This window comes from Aquarana catesbeiana, linkage group LG06 (assembly GCF_042186555.1).
Source record: "Aquarana catesbeiana isolate 2022-GZ linkage group LG06, ASM4218655v1, whole genome shotgun sequence".
Taxonomy (NCBI): domain Eukaryota; kingdom Metazoa; phylum Chordata; class Amphibia; order Anura; family Ranidae; genus Aquarana; species Aquarana catesbeiana.
Window position 1 is genome coordinate 111,961,703 of NC_133329.1, and position 18,146 is coordinate 111,979,848.

The following is an 18,146-nucleotide window of genomic DNA, read 5'->3' on the forward strand; positions in this document are numbered from 1 at the left end:
GTTACACAGTACACTAACTGTAAATACTTCAAGAGCCTGCCTGTGCTATTAATAGGATCAGAAGAAGTACACAAGCACCTGGCTTCAGGTAGCTATACTGCAGGTGCATCTGTGCAGGGTACACAGTACACTAACTGTAAATACTTCAAGAGCCTGCCTGTGCTATTAATAGGATCAGAAGAAGAACACAAGCACTTGGCTTCAGGTAGCTATACTGTAGGTGCAACTGTGCAGGGTACACAGTACACTAACTGGAAATACTTCAAGATGCCTACCTGTGCTATTAATAGGATCAGAAGAAGCACACAAGCACCTGGCTTCAGGTAGCTATACTGTAGGTGCAACTGTGCAGGGTACAAAGTACACTAACTGGAAATACTACAAGAGCCTGCCTGTGCTATTAATAGGATCAGAAGAAGCACACACGCACCTGGCTTGAGGTAGCTATACTGTAGGTGCAACTGTGCAGGGTACACAGTACACTAACTGGAAATATTCAAAAGCCTGCCTGTGCTATTAATAGGATCAGAAGAAGCACACAAGCACCTGGCTTCAGGTAGCTATACTGTAGGTGCAACTGTGCAGGGTAAACAGTACACAAACTGGAAATACTTCAAGAGCCTGCCTGTGCTATTAATAGGATCAGAAGAAGCACACAAGCACCTGGCTTGAGGTAGCTATACTGTAGGTGCAACTGTGCAGGGTACACAGTACACTAACTGGAAATACTTCAAGAACCTGCCTGTGCTATTAATAGGATCAGGAGAAGCACATAAGCACTTGGCTTCAGATAGCTATACTGTAGGTGCAACTGTGCAGGGTTACACAGTACACTAACTGTAAATACTTCAAGAGCTTACCTGTGCTATCAATAGGATCAGAAGAAGCACACAAGCACCTGGCTTCAGGTAGCTATACTGTAGGTGCAACTGTGCGGGGTACACAGTACACTAACCGGAAATACTTCACGAGCCTGCCTATGTTATTAATAGGATCAGAAGAAGCACACAAGCACTTGGCTTCAGGTAACTATACTGTAGGTGCAACTGTGCAGGGTTACACAGTAAACTAACTGTAAATACTTCAAGAGCCTGCCTGTGCTATTAAAAGCGTCAGAAGAAGCACACAAGCACCTGGCTTCAGGTAGCTATACTGTAGGTGCAACTGTGCAGGTTACACAGTAACTGGAAATACTTCAAGAGCCTGCCTGTCAGTTTATTAGGCAGAGAATAACAGGAACGGATCTAGCTAAACTGAATACAGTGTATATATATATATATATATATATATATATATATATATATATATATATACAACACCTGGGATGTATATATATGCAGAATACACTGTAAGTGCAGCTAACTGACTCGACCTGCCTACTCTATCTAACTTAAATCAAATGACACTGTCTCTCTGTCTATCTATCTCTCTCCACCGCAACATACTACACAGGGCCGCCACGCAGGCGGCCTTATATAGTGTGGGGCGTGTACTAAACCTCCTGAGCCATAATTGGCCAAAGCCTCCCTGGCTTTGGCCAATTATGGCTCTCTGTACACATGGCGCTGTGATTGGCCAAGCATACGGGTCATAGTGCATGCTTGGTCAATCATCAGCTAGCAATGCACTGCGATCCTGCAGTGAATTACGGGCCGTGACCCGCCACTCGAATTTGGTGCGAATGGCCCGTAAGGTTCGTAATTCGGCGAACGACCGAGCACACGATGTTCGAGTCGAACATGCGTTCGATTCGAATACGAAGCTCATCCCTAACTATGACAGAGGGAAAGGGTAAAATGAACACGTCACTGTGCTGCTGCTCCTTCACCATTGAGAAGTCACAGAGCTGCAGTAAAGAAAGGTCAGGTCTTCTAACTGGCTCTCCAGGCCCTACCTGTTAGGTTGTGTTTATCTCAAGACTGTATTGAAAGAAATGCAAATGATATTGCAGCTGTTTTTTCCGCATTCAGCATTAAGGTCACACATCATTATCTAAAACACAAAGCAATTATTATTATTATTATTTTAGGCTGTGGTTTTTCTAGCACTTACAACCATTACAGAATGGAGAAGAGAAGCTGTGTGAAGGTTCGATCCAACAATAGCTTGTAGATGTCAGGATAATGGATCAGTGACAGTTCAAACAGATCCAAACAAACACCCAAGTGAGCCCGATCAGCAGATAAGTGCCACCACCTTATAAAAAACTTGCTTACCAGATGGCTATGCAAACAGACGGCTATAGCCCAGCCAAGGCCTTTGCTTGTGTGGAAAGATCATCTGGGCAAGTGTGGATAAGATTGGTTGCCTATATACTCCAAACGCCCTGATGCCGCGGGACTCCGATGGACCTCAGTATCTTCGTGTCGCCAGTAACCTTCCCCAGGAGGCCGCCATCTTTGCAAGTCAGAATCAGAATGCTAAGAAAAACTATTACATACAATATTACTAACATTAACCCTTTCCTCTCTATTTGGTGTCCCTTTCAATAGTTTGGAATGCCCAAGGAGCAGGAAGGATCATATGACCATTGTAGAAAGAGTATGATTAATAACTGCGCTCTCAATTTCACAAACAATATTCACAAATATTCAAAAATAATAAACTGTGTTATTAATCATGTGAGCGCTCAAACCACAAATAGTGAATGTGCCAGATCTGTAGCGTGAACAATTATATAATAATGTGATAAAATGCTGTGGGTCCAATGAGTTCCAACGAGTGGCGACAGTGACGTGGCACGTATCACGGGATCCGACGTGTTTTGTCAGCAACATGACCCCCTGATGATGCCAGACATTGCTGACGAAAATGCATTGGGTCCCGTGATAAGTGCCACGTCACTTCCGCCACTCGTTGGAACGCAGGTGGAATGCTGTTGGCGTCCCTGCCATTTTACTAACACGATTTTATCTTCTGCTTATGTAAGTGCAACCTGTATATTTTTAATACATTTTCTAAATGGTACTGCACTATGAGGAGCTTCTGTTCTTGTCTTTTTGATGTATATGCCATTTCCATTCTCTGATTGTGCCAAACCTTGAGCTGCCATTTCTTTGGACATCCATTTATCTTGCTGTTTTTGACTACCTGTCATGGGTATCAATTTCGTTTGGTGAGTAGGACATTTGTCTAGAAGTTGGTGGAAGGACATGCACTGGAGACATTAGCCATAGTATATGTTTTCTTCACCGTCACGTTTGATGTATAGAAGAATTATCAGCACTTTATGTGGGTCTAACTAATCGGTGGTAGATCATTGGACTTTTTTCTATATTATGTTCACTTGATATTCATCATATGATTAGATTTTTTAAATGTTTTTAGCGCATACATCGCATCATAGAAGGAGGGTATCGTATGTTCAACTACTATGTTCCAACATTGTTTGAGACATTGTGCATTATAGAGGGGATCACGGCTGATAGACACCAGAGACTTTCATGTATGTCCATTACATACCGGTTTATATGTTCACTACAGAAGGTATACACACCGCAAGCATATACCGGCAAGTGTCTGCATTCATCAGCTGTCCATAATCCTTTATTATCAGGTGCAACATAGTCCAGTCTGGACCTTATATATTTGCCATCGTAGGGGGGTACCATTTCCATTATTTCTATACAAGACTCTACCCCTGGCCATTCATAAGGAACCACACAGACCTGCTTGTTAATACTGCAGCAGTAACGGCTGTTTTTGGTGCTATCCATTGCTTTCATTCCATCCATAATTTTTATGTCGATCTTCAGCAGCCATTGACTTTATTAGGGTTCTACTTTACAGGTTACTCTTGAGGCACGTTTTTTTCCTGTTGTCCCCTTCCCTCTCTCCCTACCCTCCCCTCCCTCCCTACTTCCTTCCCTACACTTATCGTGGGCTCAAGCCTTCCAGGGATCCCTATATGCATGTGTATGCCTTATTATATACATATTCATAGTGTACAGTTCCATACGACATTGTCGTGGCATACACATGCATATATAGATTCTTGGCGTCCGGACGATTGTTCATCTGTTTTTTACTGTCCTGTGTTTCTGTGTTTTGTTTTTTGTCTTGTGCTGTTTGTAGCAACACCTGGTGGTGACTTGATACTGGCACCCCGGTTTGTGTGTCAAGTTTTTGGTATCTCCAATATGACCTCCCAATGCGAAGCTTTATAGTGATTTTTATTCTTTAATAAATCATTTACCATTACCTTTTTCCCATACATTGTATGCTGTGTCACTCATTTGGTCCTCCGGTTCCTTTTGGTCTCGATTAGGATAACCCATTTTTTTTTATATATCTAATATTGTTTGACTAGAGTGACAATACCCATACCGGGTACACTTTGTATTGAGGATATATCAGTGTGTCATCACACATATAATTATAATCATAAGAACGTTTTCTTTTTTGTTTACACTTTGAGCCTTACTACCTGCTGCTTTGTTTATACACTGATTTTGATTTTGTTATTGCACTGTATATCACTTTGTTTACATTCCAGGGTGCGCAGGTAAAAGGGGTTTCTGAGATCCCCCTTTTTCTTTTGTTTTATTCTCCTGTTCTACACTTGTAGCAAGCCAAAGATTTGAATGTTAGAAGGTCATCCCAAGCCAGACCAGCAGTAACGGCACTCCTGCGCCTTTAAACTCTCAGCATAAGGAGGGAGGCAAAAGGCGAACCTCTCATGGTGTAGTATTTTTAAAATTTATTGAAGTAGAATCACAGTTACAGTACTGAGAATAAAATGCAGCATTAAAAACAACATGGAAATGTCGGTTTGCATTGCACCTGCATTCCAAGATGGCGGGAGTGATGTGTCCCAGAAGTCCTGCCCAACGAGTTTCGTCAGCATGCGTCTGACGTCATTAGGGTGCCCCTTTCATAACACAGTTTATAAAGAGTATGAATATTTTTTGTGAAATTGAGAGCACGATTATTAATCATACTGTTTCTACCATCTTTAGGCTAAATATAGTCTTACAACGAGCAGCTCTTTAATTAAAATATATATTTAAATTGCACTAATTTCAGTACACAGTATCATTTTTAATAAATTTTTAATACATTTTTTCACAAGTCCTTTGTCCATTTGGCGCAGGCTTGGGACTCTTTAGCCCTATTATTTACAGTATGTGACCACTGTGACAGTAGTCACATGGTTGGAAGCCGGTTTTCCCAGCTACTGATCTGTAGCCTCTTCGACAGCTCGTTCTTTGTGCTGAGAGTGCACAGTGAGCACGCTGTCAGCCAGAAACAATGGCTACCCAGCAATGCATACATATGGAATGTGGTTTTTGAGGACCACAATTTTACCACTGTACATATGTGTTAGGGGGTTGAAAAATGGTTAAACAGAATTTTTTTCGGAAACAAATATTTAAAAACCAGAACATTTTACCTTTTCTAATATTTTAATGTGTATATAAAGGCAAAACATTATATATTTTTTTAGTTTTGGATAGGGTGTGGAAGGCTTAGACATTATGCTAATTTTCTTATTGCTGTCTGTTCCCCCACTAGGGAGATTCATTATCTCTATTTTTCCTGGTGACCATTGTCGCTGGGACTGAAAGGAAAAATCTCAAATTCTGGGTTTTTTATGAGAGCAAAATATGAGGGAAAATCCTCCAATGGGGTCAAATGCTCCGGTGACAACTGTCTAAGATGAGAATTCCTCTCACTTTGGCAAGAATTGCTCTCACATCCCGTTGTGTCTGCAGCAAAACACAGACAGCAAAAACACTTACCTGCTTTAACTCCAAAAAAGTTTTGACTATAAACATACCTCTAATACCTTACCACAGTGTCATTGTAAAAGAACAGCAGGTAGTTTGACACAATTTACTAAAGCCCTGTATGTAAATAGTAGTGCAGGAATCACACATGGGCAGGCAAGGTCTTTAACCACTTGACCTCCAGGAGGATTTACCCCCTTCCTGACCAGGGCATGTTTTGCTATTCAGCACTGCACTACTTTAACTAGCTATTGCTCAGGTCATGCCACAATGTACCCAAATTAAATAGATATCATTTTTTTCACACAAATAGAGCATTCTTTTGGTGGCTTTTAATCACCACTGGGTTGTTTTATTTGCTATATAAACAAAATATACTGAACATTTAAAAAAAAAACATGTTTTTCTTAGCAAAATTTTGCAAACAAATAATCTTTCGACATAGGCCAAAATGTAGCCTGCTGCATTTCTTTGGTAAAAAAAAAAAATAATCCAAATCAATGTACAGTAAAACCTTGGATAATTCGTTTCAGAAACATGCTTGTGATCCAAAACATTGTATATCAAAGCAAATTTCCCCATAAGAAATAATGGAAACTCAGATTTGTTCCACAACCATTTATGTATAAGTCCTTCAGTTTATAGTCCATATAAAAAGATTATAGCAATGTGATGGCAGCCTCCACAAGGGGATTAGAAGCAAAATCCAGCAGGAGCTACAGAGTATAAAAGAGAAAGGTTCCCCTAAGTGTAGCAATATGGTTACATTTAGTGAAGGTACAAAATTTAGCAACTCACATGGTTGATGATTAAAACAGGCACATCTAAGTAAAGCAAGGCTTGAACCGCTCATGGAGCACGGTGTGGAAGAGATGACTTTACCCCAGATGCCTGCCTATTTAGACGTGCCTGGTTTAAACATCAACCATGTGAGTTGCTAAATGGTGTACCTTCATTAAATGTAAATATATTGCTACACTTAGAGGCGCCTTTCTTATCTTTTATACTCAGTTGTGACATGACGCTACTTGTATATCAAGACATCGCTTGTATATCAAGTAAAAAAGTTTTGTCTGTCTTACAAAACGCTCTCAAACCAAGTTACTCTCAAACCAAGGTTTTACTGTATATTATTTAGTCTGTGTGAAAGGTCCACAATCTATGGTATATATTTGAAAATTGATCAATCCTGATGTACTGACTACCTATCTCATTTCTTGAGACCCTAAAATGCCAGGACAGGACAAAAAAAACCCTTTTTTGGAAAGTAGATAGTCCAAGTTATTTAGTAAAAGGCATGGGGGGTCTTTTGAAATAGTATTTTTTTGTCACAATTTTTTTGGAAAATGAAAAAAAAAAAGAAAAATGTTTCACATTTTTTTTTTTAACTGGCACCAGTGCAGTACAGTGTCATCATAAGACTGTTGTGGAGAGGTGATCAGCAATACTGACTGGTGACAGTATGTAAAAATAATAATAATAATTTTTGTATTCGATTATTTTAAACATTTTTTTTCTTTTTTTACATTTTTTTTACATACTGTCATCAGAGTACTACTCTGGGAGGGGGGTAATCAGGGATTTTTTTTTTTTACACTGTGATTGCATGTTACACTGTAACAGCAGTTGTTTGAAATGTCATGAATGGCTTTCATTCATGACTCAGCATTTACTATTGTGATTGGCCACAGCTATCACATGGTACAGGGTGCTGTGATTGGCCCAGGTACCATGTGATCACTCGTGACCAATCACAGATCACACACAGTAGTAAACAATGATGTCATGAATGGACTCCATTCATCACTGTTGTTTACTAGTTGACATGTTATTGCACAGCGATTATGTGGTGTCTGGGTCAATCACAGCAGTGTGCATGAGGGGTGATGTACTGGTATATCATGGTGCCTGCTCAGGGCACCGGCCAGCAGTAAAATTACTCTTGGCAGTTGCCTGTGATCAAACTGTCAATAAACAGTGAAGATCACAGGCAAAATGCACAGAGCCAATCAGAGTGGCGCTGCACCTTCTGATTACAGTGATCACTAGTGTAAACAAAAAAATTTCAACACAGCCCATCCTTTCTGCCTCTGCTACAAATTGCTTCTGTAAGTAAAATTGCTTCTACTGACTACCAACAAAAGGGGGCACATTAACAATGTGGCACACTGAACAGCAAGAGGATACACTACTGACCACCAACAGTTATGGGGCACTTACCACCAATTACCAACATTTGAGGGGCCACACATCATTGACCACCAACATTTAAAGGGGCACTCGCTACTGACCACCACCACAAGGGGGAGGCTCTCCTGACCACTGAAATCTGCATGTTGCTCTGTCCTGATCTCTGCACTCTGACTGCTGCACTGTATATTTTATGTCCTAAACTAAACAATTGTGGGGGTTTTTGTACCGTACTTGCATTTTAAAGCCTCTAGAAATGTAATAGGCAGTTAGAACATCCACTTTTAAAAAATGTTTTTCTTTTAAATAGTAAAACGTAAAAACCCAGTAGTTATTAAATATCACCAAAAGAAAATTCCATGGGATTGATTTACTAAAACCAGAGCGTGCAAAATCTGGTGCAGCTGTGCATAGAAACCAATCAGCTTCCAGGGTTTTTTCAAAGCCTAAAGGGGTTGTAAAGGTTTGTGTTTTTTCACCTTAATGCATCGTATGCATTAAGGTGAAAAAACACCTGTCAGTGACGGGTCCCCCAGCCCCACTGTTTCACTTACCTGACCCCTCGAACTTGACCCACGGGAACGTGCTGCCTCTCTGCCCGGGGTTCTCAGCTGTTGATTGGATAGATTGATAGCAGTGCAGCCATTGGCTCCCGCTGCTGTCAATCAAATCCAATGACGCGAGCGCCGGGGGCAGGACCAAATCCTGCATCTGGCCTCTATGGACGCCAAATGCTGGACTCGGGAGCGCGCCCGCAAGGTAACCCCCTCGGGAGAGTGCATCTTTTAGGGGTTATCAGATGTGGGGAGGAGCCACGAGAGCCGCCGAAGGACCCCAGAAGACGAGGTTCGGGGCCACTCTGTGCAAAACGAGCTGCAGAGTGGAGGTAAGTATGATATGTTTGTTATTTTTTATTTTTTTTATTTTTACCTTTATAATCACTTTAATTAAACAAACTGGAGTTAGAAGCACTCTCAAGTTTTAGTAAGTCAACCCCTATCTGTCTAAAAAAATGTTATAACATTAATTTGTGTACAGTGTTGTATGACCAAGTCAGCAAAACTATCACAGCACTAAAAATAGAGAAATAGTCTGGTAATGAAGGAGTGTATCCAGGTAGGTGGTTAAGGATAAATGTTGTTTTTCTGCAATAATTATCAACTGCTAAAGTTACTAAATCTGTATGTGCTTTATGTTCTTTTACATTGCAGCTTGCCCTATGTTCAACAAATTACCTGCTTCCTTTAACCATCATCACAGAGCACACAATGACCATCACTAGCAACATATCTCGTCACTCTGAGGTAACCACTTTTATCTGTGCTTTTGGTAGTTCAAAGCTATTTCAGTATCTGAGAGTCATTAACTGTAATTAAGTAAATGAATATGGGACAATATATTGCAACCCTTTTGCTGCAACGACCCAAGGCTATGCGGATCTACGACAAGTTCTTCACTTGTATAGAATCGGCTACAATCACATAAAGAATCTGGTAAAAGCAGCTGTAAACCTCAGATGAATAACTGCTGTTGCTATTAGACCAGTACTGGTTAGTAAAACTGTAAGCTCTCCTTTAGATTGTAAGCTCCATGAGCAGGGCCCTCATAGTCCTACTGTATTGAACTGTATTGTAATCATACCGTTCCCCTTTACATTGCAAAGCGCTGTGTAAACTGTTGGCGCTATATAAATCCTGTATAATAATAATAATATCTAATGTCTGTGCCAATTTTAAGACTCGTGTTTGCCTAGCTGTATTACGATTTTTCTGGAAGCCGATAATCATGGAGGTATTCAGCAGAAGCATGGTGTTTACATCTATAACATTTAAAAACATTTTTACATGTACCACTTAAGGACCAGCCGCGGCCGTTATACGTCGGTACTTTGACGTGGAATACCGATGGTATGGCAGCAGATAGCTGCCATAACCCCGGTATCCTCTTAAACGGCGGGTGGTCTGCTTTCAGATAAAAGTGGTCTCTGCGGCAGATTCGCAGCAAGACCGTCTTTATCGGCAGCGGGAGAGGTACCCCACACCTCCCGCCACGCTCCGGTCGTCTCTGCCGCATCTCCGTCGGTAGCAGCGGAGACTATCCTATCCTATCCCCTCACAGGCCTGGAGCCGAGTGAGGGAAAGATGGCCCCACTCACCTCCATAACATTGGATGACAGAAGCAACGTCAAACGTCACTTCCACCCAATAGTCTTAAAGGGGAAATAAAAAAGAAAAAGACATTTATTTATTTATTTATTGCATTTTAGTGTAAATGTTAGATCTGAGGTCTTTTTTTTAAAGAGGTTCTGTCATGCTTTTTTTCTATTACAAGGGATGTTTACATTCCTTGTAATAGGAATAAAGGTGACCCACATTTTTTTTTTTAAAAGAACAGTGTAAAAATAAAAATAAAAATAAAAATAAAATTAATAAAAGAAAAGAAAAATGTACAACGCCCTGTCCCGCAGAACTTGAACGCATACATAAGTTGTGCCCGCATATAAAAATGGTGTTCAAACCACACCTGTGAGGTATCGCCGCGATCGTTAGAGTGAGCACAAACATTCTAGCACTGGAACTCCTCTGTAACTCAAAACTGGTAACCTCTAGAAAGTTTGTCGCCATTCCACGAGTGGGTGAAATTTTGAAGCATGACATGTTGGGTATCAATTTACTCGGCGTAACATTATCTTTCACAATATAGAAAAAAAAATGGGCTAACTTAACTGTTGTCTTATTTTTTAATTAAAAAAAAGTGTATTTTTTCCAAAGAAAATTGCGCTTGTAAGACGCAAATATGGTGTGACATAAAGTAATGCAACGACCGTCATTTTATGCTCTAGGGTGTCTGAAAAAATATATATAGAATGTTTGGGGGTTCTAAGTCATTTTCTAGAAAAAAAAAATGGATTTTAACTTGTAAACAACAAATTCGAAAAATAGGCCCAGTCCTTAAGTGGTTAAAGGATACTTTCTATTAAATTGCATATCATACACTTCTTTTCTTGCTTTGAACAGTGTCAGGACAAGGTCTCCTAGAGCCCAGGGCAAACATGCCAGTCTGCCCCCCCCAAGATGTATGAGCATTATATGTCAGCACACATACCACAATTCCCCCTCCCCCTTTACCATATCACCTCTTCTAGCACAAACCCCCCAAATCACCACTCCTAGCACTCCCTGAAATTTCCCCTCCTAGAACAATTCTTACCCCCTTCTGCCCTTCTCATTCCACCTCCCAATACAAATCCCCTCCCCCCATTTTCTTGTGGTATCCCCTCCTTCCACCTGATACCACAGTGCCCAGGGCAGCCGCCCCTCCTGCCCACCACCCCTTGTACCAGCCCTGGTTTTGAATGAAGCGTTTCGGTTTTCGTTTGAACGTTCATAGAAAAAAATGTTGTCACAACATTCTTTCTTGCCATCATTACGGTTAATTTACTAAAGGACAATAGACGGTGCACTTTGCAAAGTGCAGTTGCACTCTGCAAATGCAGTTGCTCCAAAGCTTAGTTAAAAACAAAAATCCAGGAGCACAGACCAGAGGCCAAGTGAAAAGTCAAAAAGAAAAATTAAATGTAGCTGTGGCCGCTGCTGTCCAAAACTCATAGACAAATGAGGACAGAAGATATAATCAAAGGGGTGAACAGAGCTGATCAGCAAACAAAAATAGGACCCTCAGAGGCAAAGTAAAAACTTTTTATTATTGTTAAAAAAAATAATAAAATGTTCACCAAGGCATACAGCAGTCAATTGATGGTCATGCAGAGACTTGGATTAAAAAACTGACAGTACCTGGAGGCTGGAGCCGCATGGATGACACAAAAGCGGTATCCATGTATAAAGCGTCTCCCCTGTGTAACTGTGCCTGCTTATTTTATACTTGTTCACCTGTCTACTTTGTCAATATTTGTAATAAACTTTTATACATACATTTAGTGTTGGTGGTCTTTCAAAGTCCCATCTTAGGGGATATTTTTTCATGGTCTGTTGAAGCAGGCATGGGACCACCACACTTTTTTCCTGACATGGTGGAAGCCTCTCTTTTTTCTATTCAGTGTAGCATGACCGCGCAATTGTCATTCAAAGTGTGACAGTGCTGAAAGCTGAAAATTGGCCTGGGCAAGAAGGGGGTGAAAGTGCCCAGTAAGCAAGTGGTTAAACAGGTTTCATTTACAATATGTACAAGTTTTCCCAAAGGAAAACTACATGCACAGTGAGAAATTCATTTATTTGAGAACAATTTTCCATCCTGCTTCTTCAGATTTTCTTGTCTCAAAGATTGAAAACAAACTTGGACTTGTACCCCCACTAACCATTAGAAAATCGAACAAACATTCTGAAAATGAAAAATGTCATCAAAATTGAACTGTTGTGTGGCCAGCTAGAAGTCCTGTTGGGTTTTACTGCTATCTGGGGCACACTTAGGTTCACACTGGCATCAGAGGGGCAGTAAAAACAGGTGGCCCCAACCACCCACCTCTGCATTTATAGCAGTGCGAGGGAGGAGCACACATTGCCACAGCTGTGAAGCTTTGAAACCTTAGAAATAAAAAATAACTTTTACTTTATTTTTTTGTGTATAATCTTTATTTTATTTTTCAATATAACATACAGTACAAAGAAAAGCATAAAGAGACAGTAAGTAAGTACAAGAACAAGGGAGGGTACATAGAAGGTTCAGGGCGGGCATCCGGCCACAAGTGCAAAGGGACCTAGGGTACCTTCAGTAGCCAGTATCTTATGACATCATCAACTTATACCCAACAACAAAGGGGGTTGTGTATGTATTTAAACCATGGTATCAAGATTGGATTGTGTTTCCACATATCAGAGACAGTGCAGTGAGCGTCATGCCCTTCACAACCCAAAATGAAATGGGGAGGGGAAATGATAAAAAGAGGAGAGAAAGAAAGGAAAAACACAACTGGGAGCATTTAACAAGCAAACAATCAGCACAACTGTGGGTAGAAATTTGTGTTTGCTATGGGGAGCTTAAGGGTCCCCGGCATGTCAGTCTCATCTTCAAAGACAGTATATTATTCTGCAGGCCCAGGGGGAGCAGTATTCGGTGTCTGCACCGTGGTAAAGGTGTAATTTATCCAAGTGACCCTTGTATTGTAAAATTTATCATACTTGTCCCTGCACTTTGCCATTCTGGGTCGCCCCGGAATATGTCTAGACTTCCAATGAATGGGGATCAGACGGCGAGCGGCGTTTAGGAGGTGTGGTAGAATCGATTTACAGTAGCGGCTAACAGGAGTGGATGACACGTGAAGCAAGAACTGCATAGGGGAATCCCGCATGTCAATATCTAAAATAACTTTTATCTGGGCGCAGACATCCCGCCAGAAGGGCCGGAGCCTCGGGCACTCCCACCAAACATGTAGGATGGTGCCTCGAAGCCTGCATCCCCTCCAGGAGGTGGCAGAAGCCGTTGGGCACATTTTGCCCAAAGTGGCTGGGACCCTGTCCCAGCGAGTCAGCAATTTAAAGCTATTTTCCTGCATCTTAGTATCCACTGAACTCTTGTGGGTAAGATGATATAGATGACTCAATTGAGTCTCTGTGAATGTATGCTGCAGGTCTCTTTCTCATTCTCATATATAGATTGGCTTACTCTGGGACTCCGCAGACTGCAAAAACCCATAGAGCACAGAAATAAAGTGAGGAACGGGGTCTTACATAGCTTCTCAAACAGGGTCAGTGAGGATGGAGGTTGAATGGGATGGGGAAGACCTCAGATAAAGTGATATAGTTGTCTGTAGTGCCACTTGTCCATCGGGAAGTGACCAAACTGGGTGCGGAGCCAGTCCAATTAGACCTGGCCCTGCTCATGCACAAACCTTTCATATCTCATCTCCCCGTCCCCTGCCCATGTGCGGAAGTAGGACAGATGTTCCCCCGGACTGAACCACAATCTCAGCACGTGGACAGAGACCGGCGACACAAAGCCCGAGAGGCCCTGGCATTCCCGGGGTAGCCATGGAGCGTGAGACAAGTTAAGGACGGCTATAAATTTCTCAAGGGGAACCCAGGACTTAGTGGCAGTGTGATGGTGCCAGTCTAAAATCCTTTGCAGAGCAATCGCCTCATAGTACCTTCTTACGGAGGGGACCCCCAGCCGCCCCAGACTCTGCAGTGTGCAGAGGGCCAAGTGGGGTGTACGTCCCTGCCAGATAAATTTCAAGAACAGACTGTTGAAGGCTGAGAGAAAAGACCTGGGAAACGATATAGGCACCATCTGCAGGTAAAAGAGAATTCTTGGCAGTACATTCATTTTCAGGATACTCTCCCAGCCCATCCATGAAAAGGTGTCGCGATCCCAGTGCAAAAGATCAGCTTTAATCATGTTAAGTAAAGTAAAGGGGCATAGTTACATGTTTATAGCTGTGTGAATGTAGCAGGGAGGTAGATGCCCAGGTATTTTAAGGAGGAACTGCACCAAGTGAAGGAGAATGAGGCTTGCAGTTGGGATTGCATCACAAGGGGAATAGCAAGGTAGAGGATCTCCGACTTACTATAGTTGATCTTGAAGTTATAAATAGAATGGAATCTCTGCAACTCCGCCATAATGTTGGGGAGGGAAATCAGCGAGTTCTTGACATAAAACTGTAGGTCATCGGTATAAGCCGATAATTTATGTTCTGACGTCCCTACCGTGAACCCCGAAATGTTAGGATTTAGCCGTATCATGTTGAGCAGGGGTTCTAGGGTGAGAGCAAATATTAGTGGGGACAGGGGGCACCCCTGCCTCGTCCAGTTCCGTATGGAAAAGGAGTTAGAGAGCATCCCATTGACCTTAACTCGGGCCTCTGGAGAGCTGTATAAAGACCCCATCCACCTGAGCATGTTGTGGCTCAAGCCAAGTCTAGACAGTACTGCCTGCAGATAGGTCCAGTCCACCTGGTCAAACGCCTTTTTGGCATCCGTGGATAGCAGAAGACAGGGAGGACTATACTGCTGCAAGTTCGCCCAGTGAATTAGTTGTATTGCTCAGTTGAAGTTATCCCTAGCCTCCCTCCCTGTTATGAAACCTGTTTGATCTACGTGAATTACTGTAGGTAGGACGGGTTTCAGTCGATTCGCCAGAATTTTTGCTAAGATTTTAATGTCAGTGTTTAGTAACAAAATCGGTCTATAGCTGCTGGGGATGGAGGGGTTTTCCCCTCCTTCGGGAGGACCGTAATGTGAGCCAACAGTGCCTCTTTTGTGAGGGAAGTGTGTGAGGCAAGGACATTAAAATAAGTGCACATGTAGTCGGACAAGAGTGAGGAAAATTTGCGTTAATACGCATTAGTGAACCCATCAGGGCCAGGACTCTTACCCTGTGGAAGGTCCTTGATTACCCACTCAATCTCCGTTACAGCTATAGACCGGTCTAGCTGTTCACTAAGTCGCGTCAATAGTTGGGGGGCCAGTGCTTCCAATAGGTAGTTTAAAATGCATTCCGATTTTTGTAAGGGAGAGTGACCTGTGAGTGTAGGCAGGAGTATTCCCTAAAGGAGTCAGCGATTTTGGAGGACAGCACCGTTTGGGGTCCTGAGGTGGTTTGTAGCTTGTGGACGTGGCTGGATGCGCGTTAACGCTTAAGAGCTCTAGCCAAGAATCTCCCACATTTTTTCAAACTCGTGAAATTTATGAGAAACAAATCTCAATCTATCCCTTGCGCGTGTTTCCAACAGAAGAGAAAGCTTCTCTCTAAGGGACACTAGTTCCGCGTATAGGGGTGGAGTCATTTGGCATTTGTGTTTAAGTTCTGTGGCTCATAGTTGGGCCAAGAGGGACTGAAGTTCCTTTTTCAACCTGGATCCCTGGGCGATAAGCTCCCCCCAGACAACAGCTTTATGGCCCTCCCACACGGATGCCATCCCTGTCTCCCCCGTCATGTTTTTCTTAAAGTACAGGGAAATGGTGTCTGAAACTTGCTTCTGAGTTACTGCGTCATCTAGCATGTTTTTGTTTAAGCGCCACGCCCACCAGCGGGTATCAGGAGATGGAGGGGCTAGGGAGATGGAAATGGGTGTGTAGTCGGAGATCCTAATTGATCCAATCGACACACTGGAGAGCGACTCCAGAAAACCCTGATCGACCAATAGGAGATCTATGCGTGTGTACACGTCGTGAGTTGCAGAGTAGTAGCTGAAGTCCTTTGTGGTGGGATGGAGCACTCTCCAACAGTCAACCAGATGATGGGTGTGCAATGGATTACGAAAATGTTTGAGAAATGCGAACGAGTGTGTGGAGCGACCGGAGGAGGTGTCCATCTGTGGGTCAGGACAGATATTAAAGTCACCACTGACCACCAGCTGCACCTCACGAAACGCGGAAAGGGAATCTAGTAGCTTGAACGGGAATGCCAGTTGCCTGGTATTTGGTGCATAAAGCGCCACAAGGGTCAGCCTGCGACCGAACAGAGTGCCTTTCAGAAAGACAAATCTCCCGTCGGGATCTGCATAGTGATCCAGGGGATTGAATGGGCAGTGTTTATGTATCGCAACCCCCACTCCACCTGATTTAGGCCGGGGTGAATTGCTGAGATACCATTGGTTGTATAAGTGTATAAGTGTGTCAGAAGGCGGGGAACTGAGTCAGTCCTGAAATGAGTTTCCTGCAAGAGTAAAATGTGTGCACCAAGTATCTTTGTCTCAAGCCACAACTTACTGCGTTTAGATGGGGAGCTCAGGCCAAGGTCATAGTACGATATGATCTTCAGAGCAGCCATAGATGGTCACCTAGTAGTGCAGCCCCCTGCGTACAAGCGGAGGGCGGGGAGAGACCCGCAGCATACTGACCCAAAAAAAATCTGAAGTGCTGAAAAGAGAAAACATATGAGTATAACCCAAAAAAAAGAAAAAAAGGAAAAAACACATGCATACCACAAAACGAGTAATGAACAAGGCGCCCATTAGGCGAGTAAATGTTCCTAAAATCGATAGTGCAAGGTCCACCTCACAGCCAGCCAGCCCAATAAGGTGCAAGTGGTCCACGCACCATGGATGTCCTCGTCCGAGGAGGGTAACTTCCAAGAGTTCACCTATGGGGGGGTAAATGGAGCGGAATCAGGCAAGAACCCATCAAAAGGATCCCGCTCCAGTTAATGAGCACTTCCGTGGTGTGGATGTGCATTCGGATGATCTGCAGCAGCAATAGCAATCCTGAAAACAAAGGTGAAAATTAGGGGAAAGGGGAGGGCAGAGTCATCAGGCACTGGAACAGTCATTCAGCGTACAGTTGAGGAAGAGAGAGGCTTCCTTTCTGCAGAGGCAGCGGGGTCTGCTCTTGGCTTGTTACAGCGTCTGCGACGTGCTTGTTGCCAAGGCTCAGGGCGAATCAATGCTGGGACCCTCGGGGAAGGACGCCACTCCAGGATGTCCATCTTGGGGAGGCCAAGGCGGGCAAAAAAATGGGGAAGAACTGACTTGTTTCTTAAAGTAACCTACTGACCTCCTTTAGTAACGGAAGGGCTGAAGGGGAATCCCCAGTGGTAGATCAGGTGAGCATCTTGTAAAACTTTCAGCAATGGTTTAAGGGCCCTGCGCTGCATCAGCGTGCATCTGGATAAGTCCGGAAATAGGGACAACTTAGCTCCATCACGTCCACGTGACGGACCCCCTGACATGGTACATGATACGTTCCTTCAGGGTGTACCTGTGCAGCTTACAGATGATGTCTCGGGGCTTGTCTGGATCATCAGAGGGAGGCCTGAGGCATAGCTCCCAACTGTCCCTGATTTTGAGGGACTGTCCCTGATTTGGAGAAATGTCCCTCTGTCCCTCATTCCTCCTCATTTGTCTCTCATTTTGGTCTGATCTATAAAGATGTATATAAAATGCACTTTTTATCTATCAAAAGGGGTTTTCCAGCACTAAACCTTTCAACTGATTTCTGAATTACTGCATTTGTAAATTCCAAATGCCAATATAAAGGAATAGTAGTGATAAAAAAAGCACTTGTGGGTTTAACCAATTTTGTATTTTGTACAATTCCCCTTTAAGGGGGCGTGGTAAGGGGTGTGTCATATGTCTGCATACTTTTGCTGATAGGTGTCTCTTATTCCCATCTCAAAAAGTTGGGAGGTATGCCTGAGGGCCCTGTGAGCTTGATCGATCTCTATGCGATCAGGTGCTTCTTTGCCTAATATCTGTGTGAACACTCTCTGAAGGTTAGGTATTATGTCTCTGGGTCCTGTAGCTTCCAGTAGGCCTCATATGCAGATATTATCCCT

At 42.9% G+C, this 18,146-nt stretch overlaps 1 protein-coding gene across 3 annotated transcripts in view; it reads left to right on the forward strand.

The window, feature by feature from the left end:
• The window catches only part of SCNN1B (sodium channel epithelial 1 subunit beta), a 170,816-nt gene that overhangs the window by 23,180 nt on the left and 129,490 nt on the right, over window positions 1-18,146 (forward strand). For all 3 annotated transcript variants that reach the window (XM_073636694.1, XM_073636693.1, XM_073636696.1), the window contains one exon: window positions 9,131-9,223. In XM_073636694.1, the coding sequence (XP_073492795.1) occupies window positions 9,188-9,223 (36 nt within the window). In that variant the 5' untranslated portion in view covers window positions 9,131-9,187. The remainder of the gene's footprint in view (window positions 1-9,130; window positions 9,224-18,146) is intronic.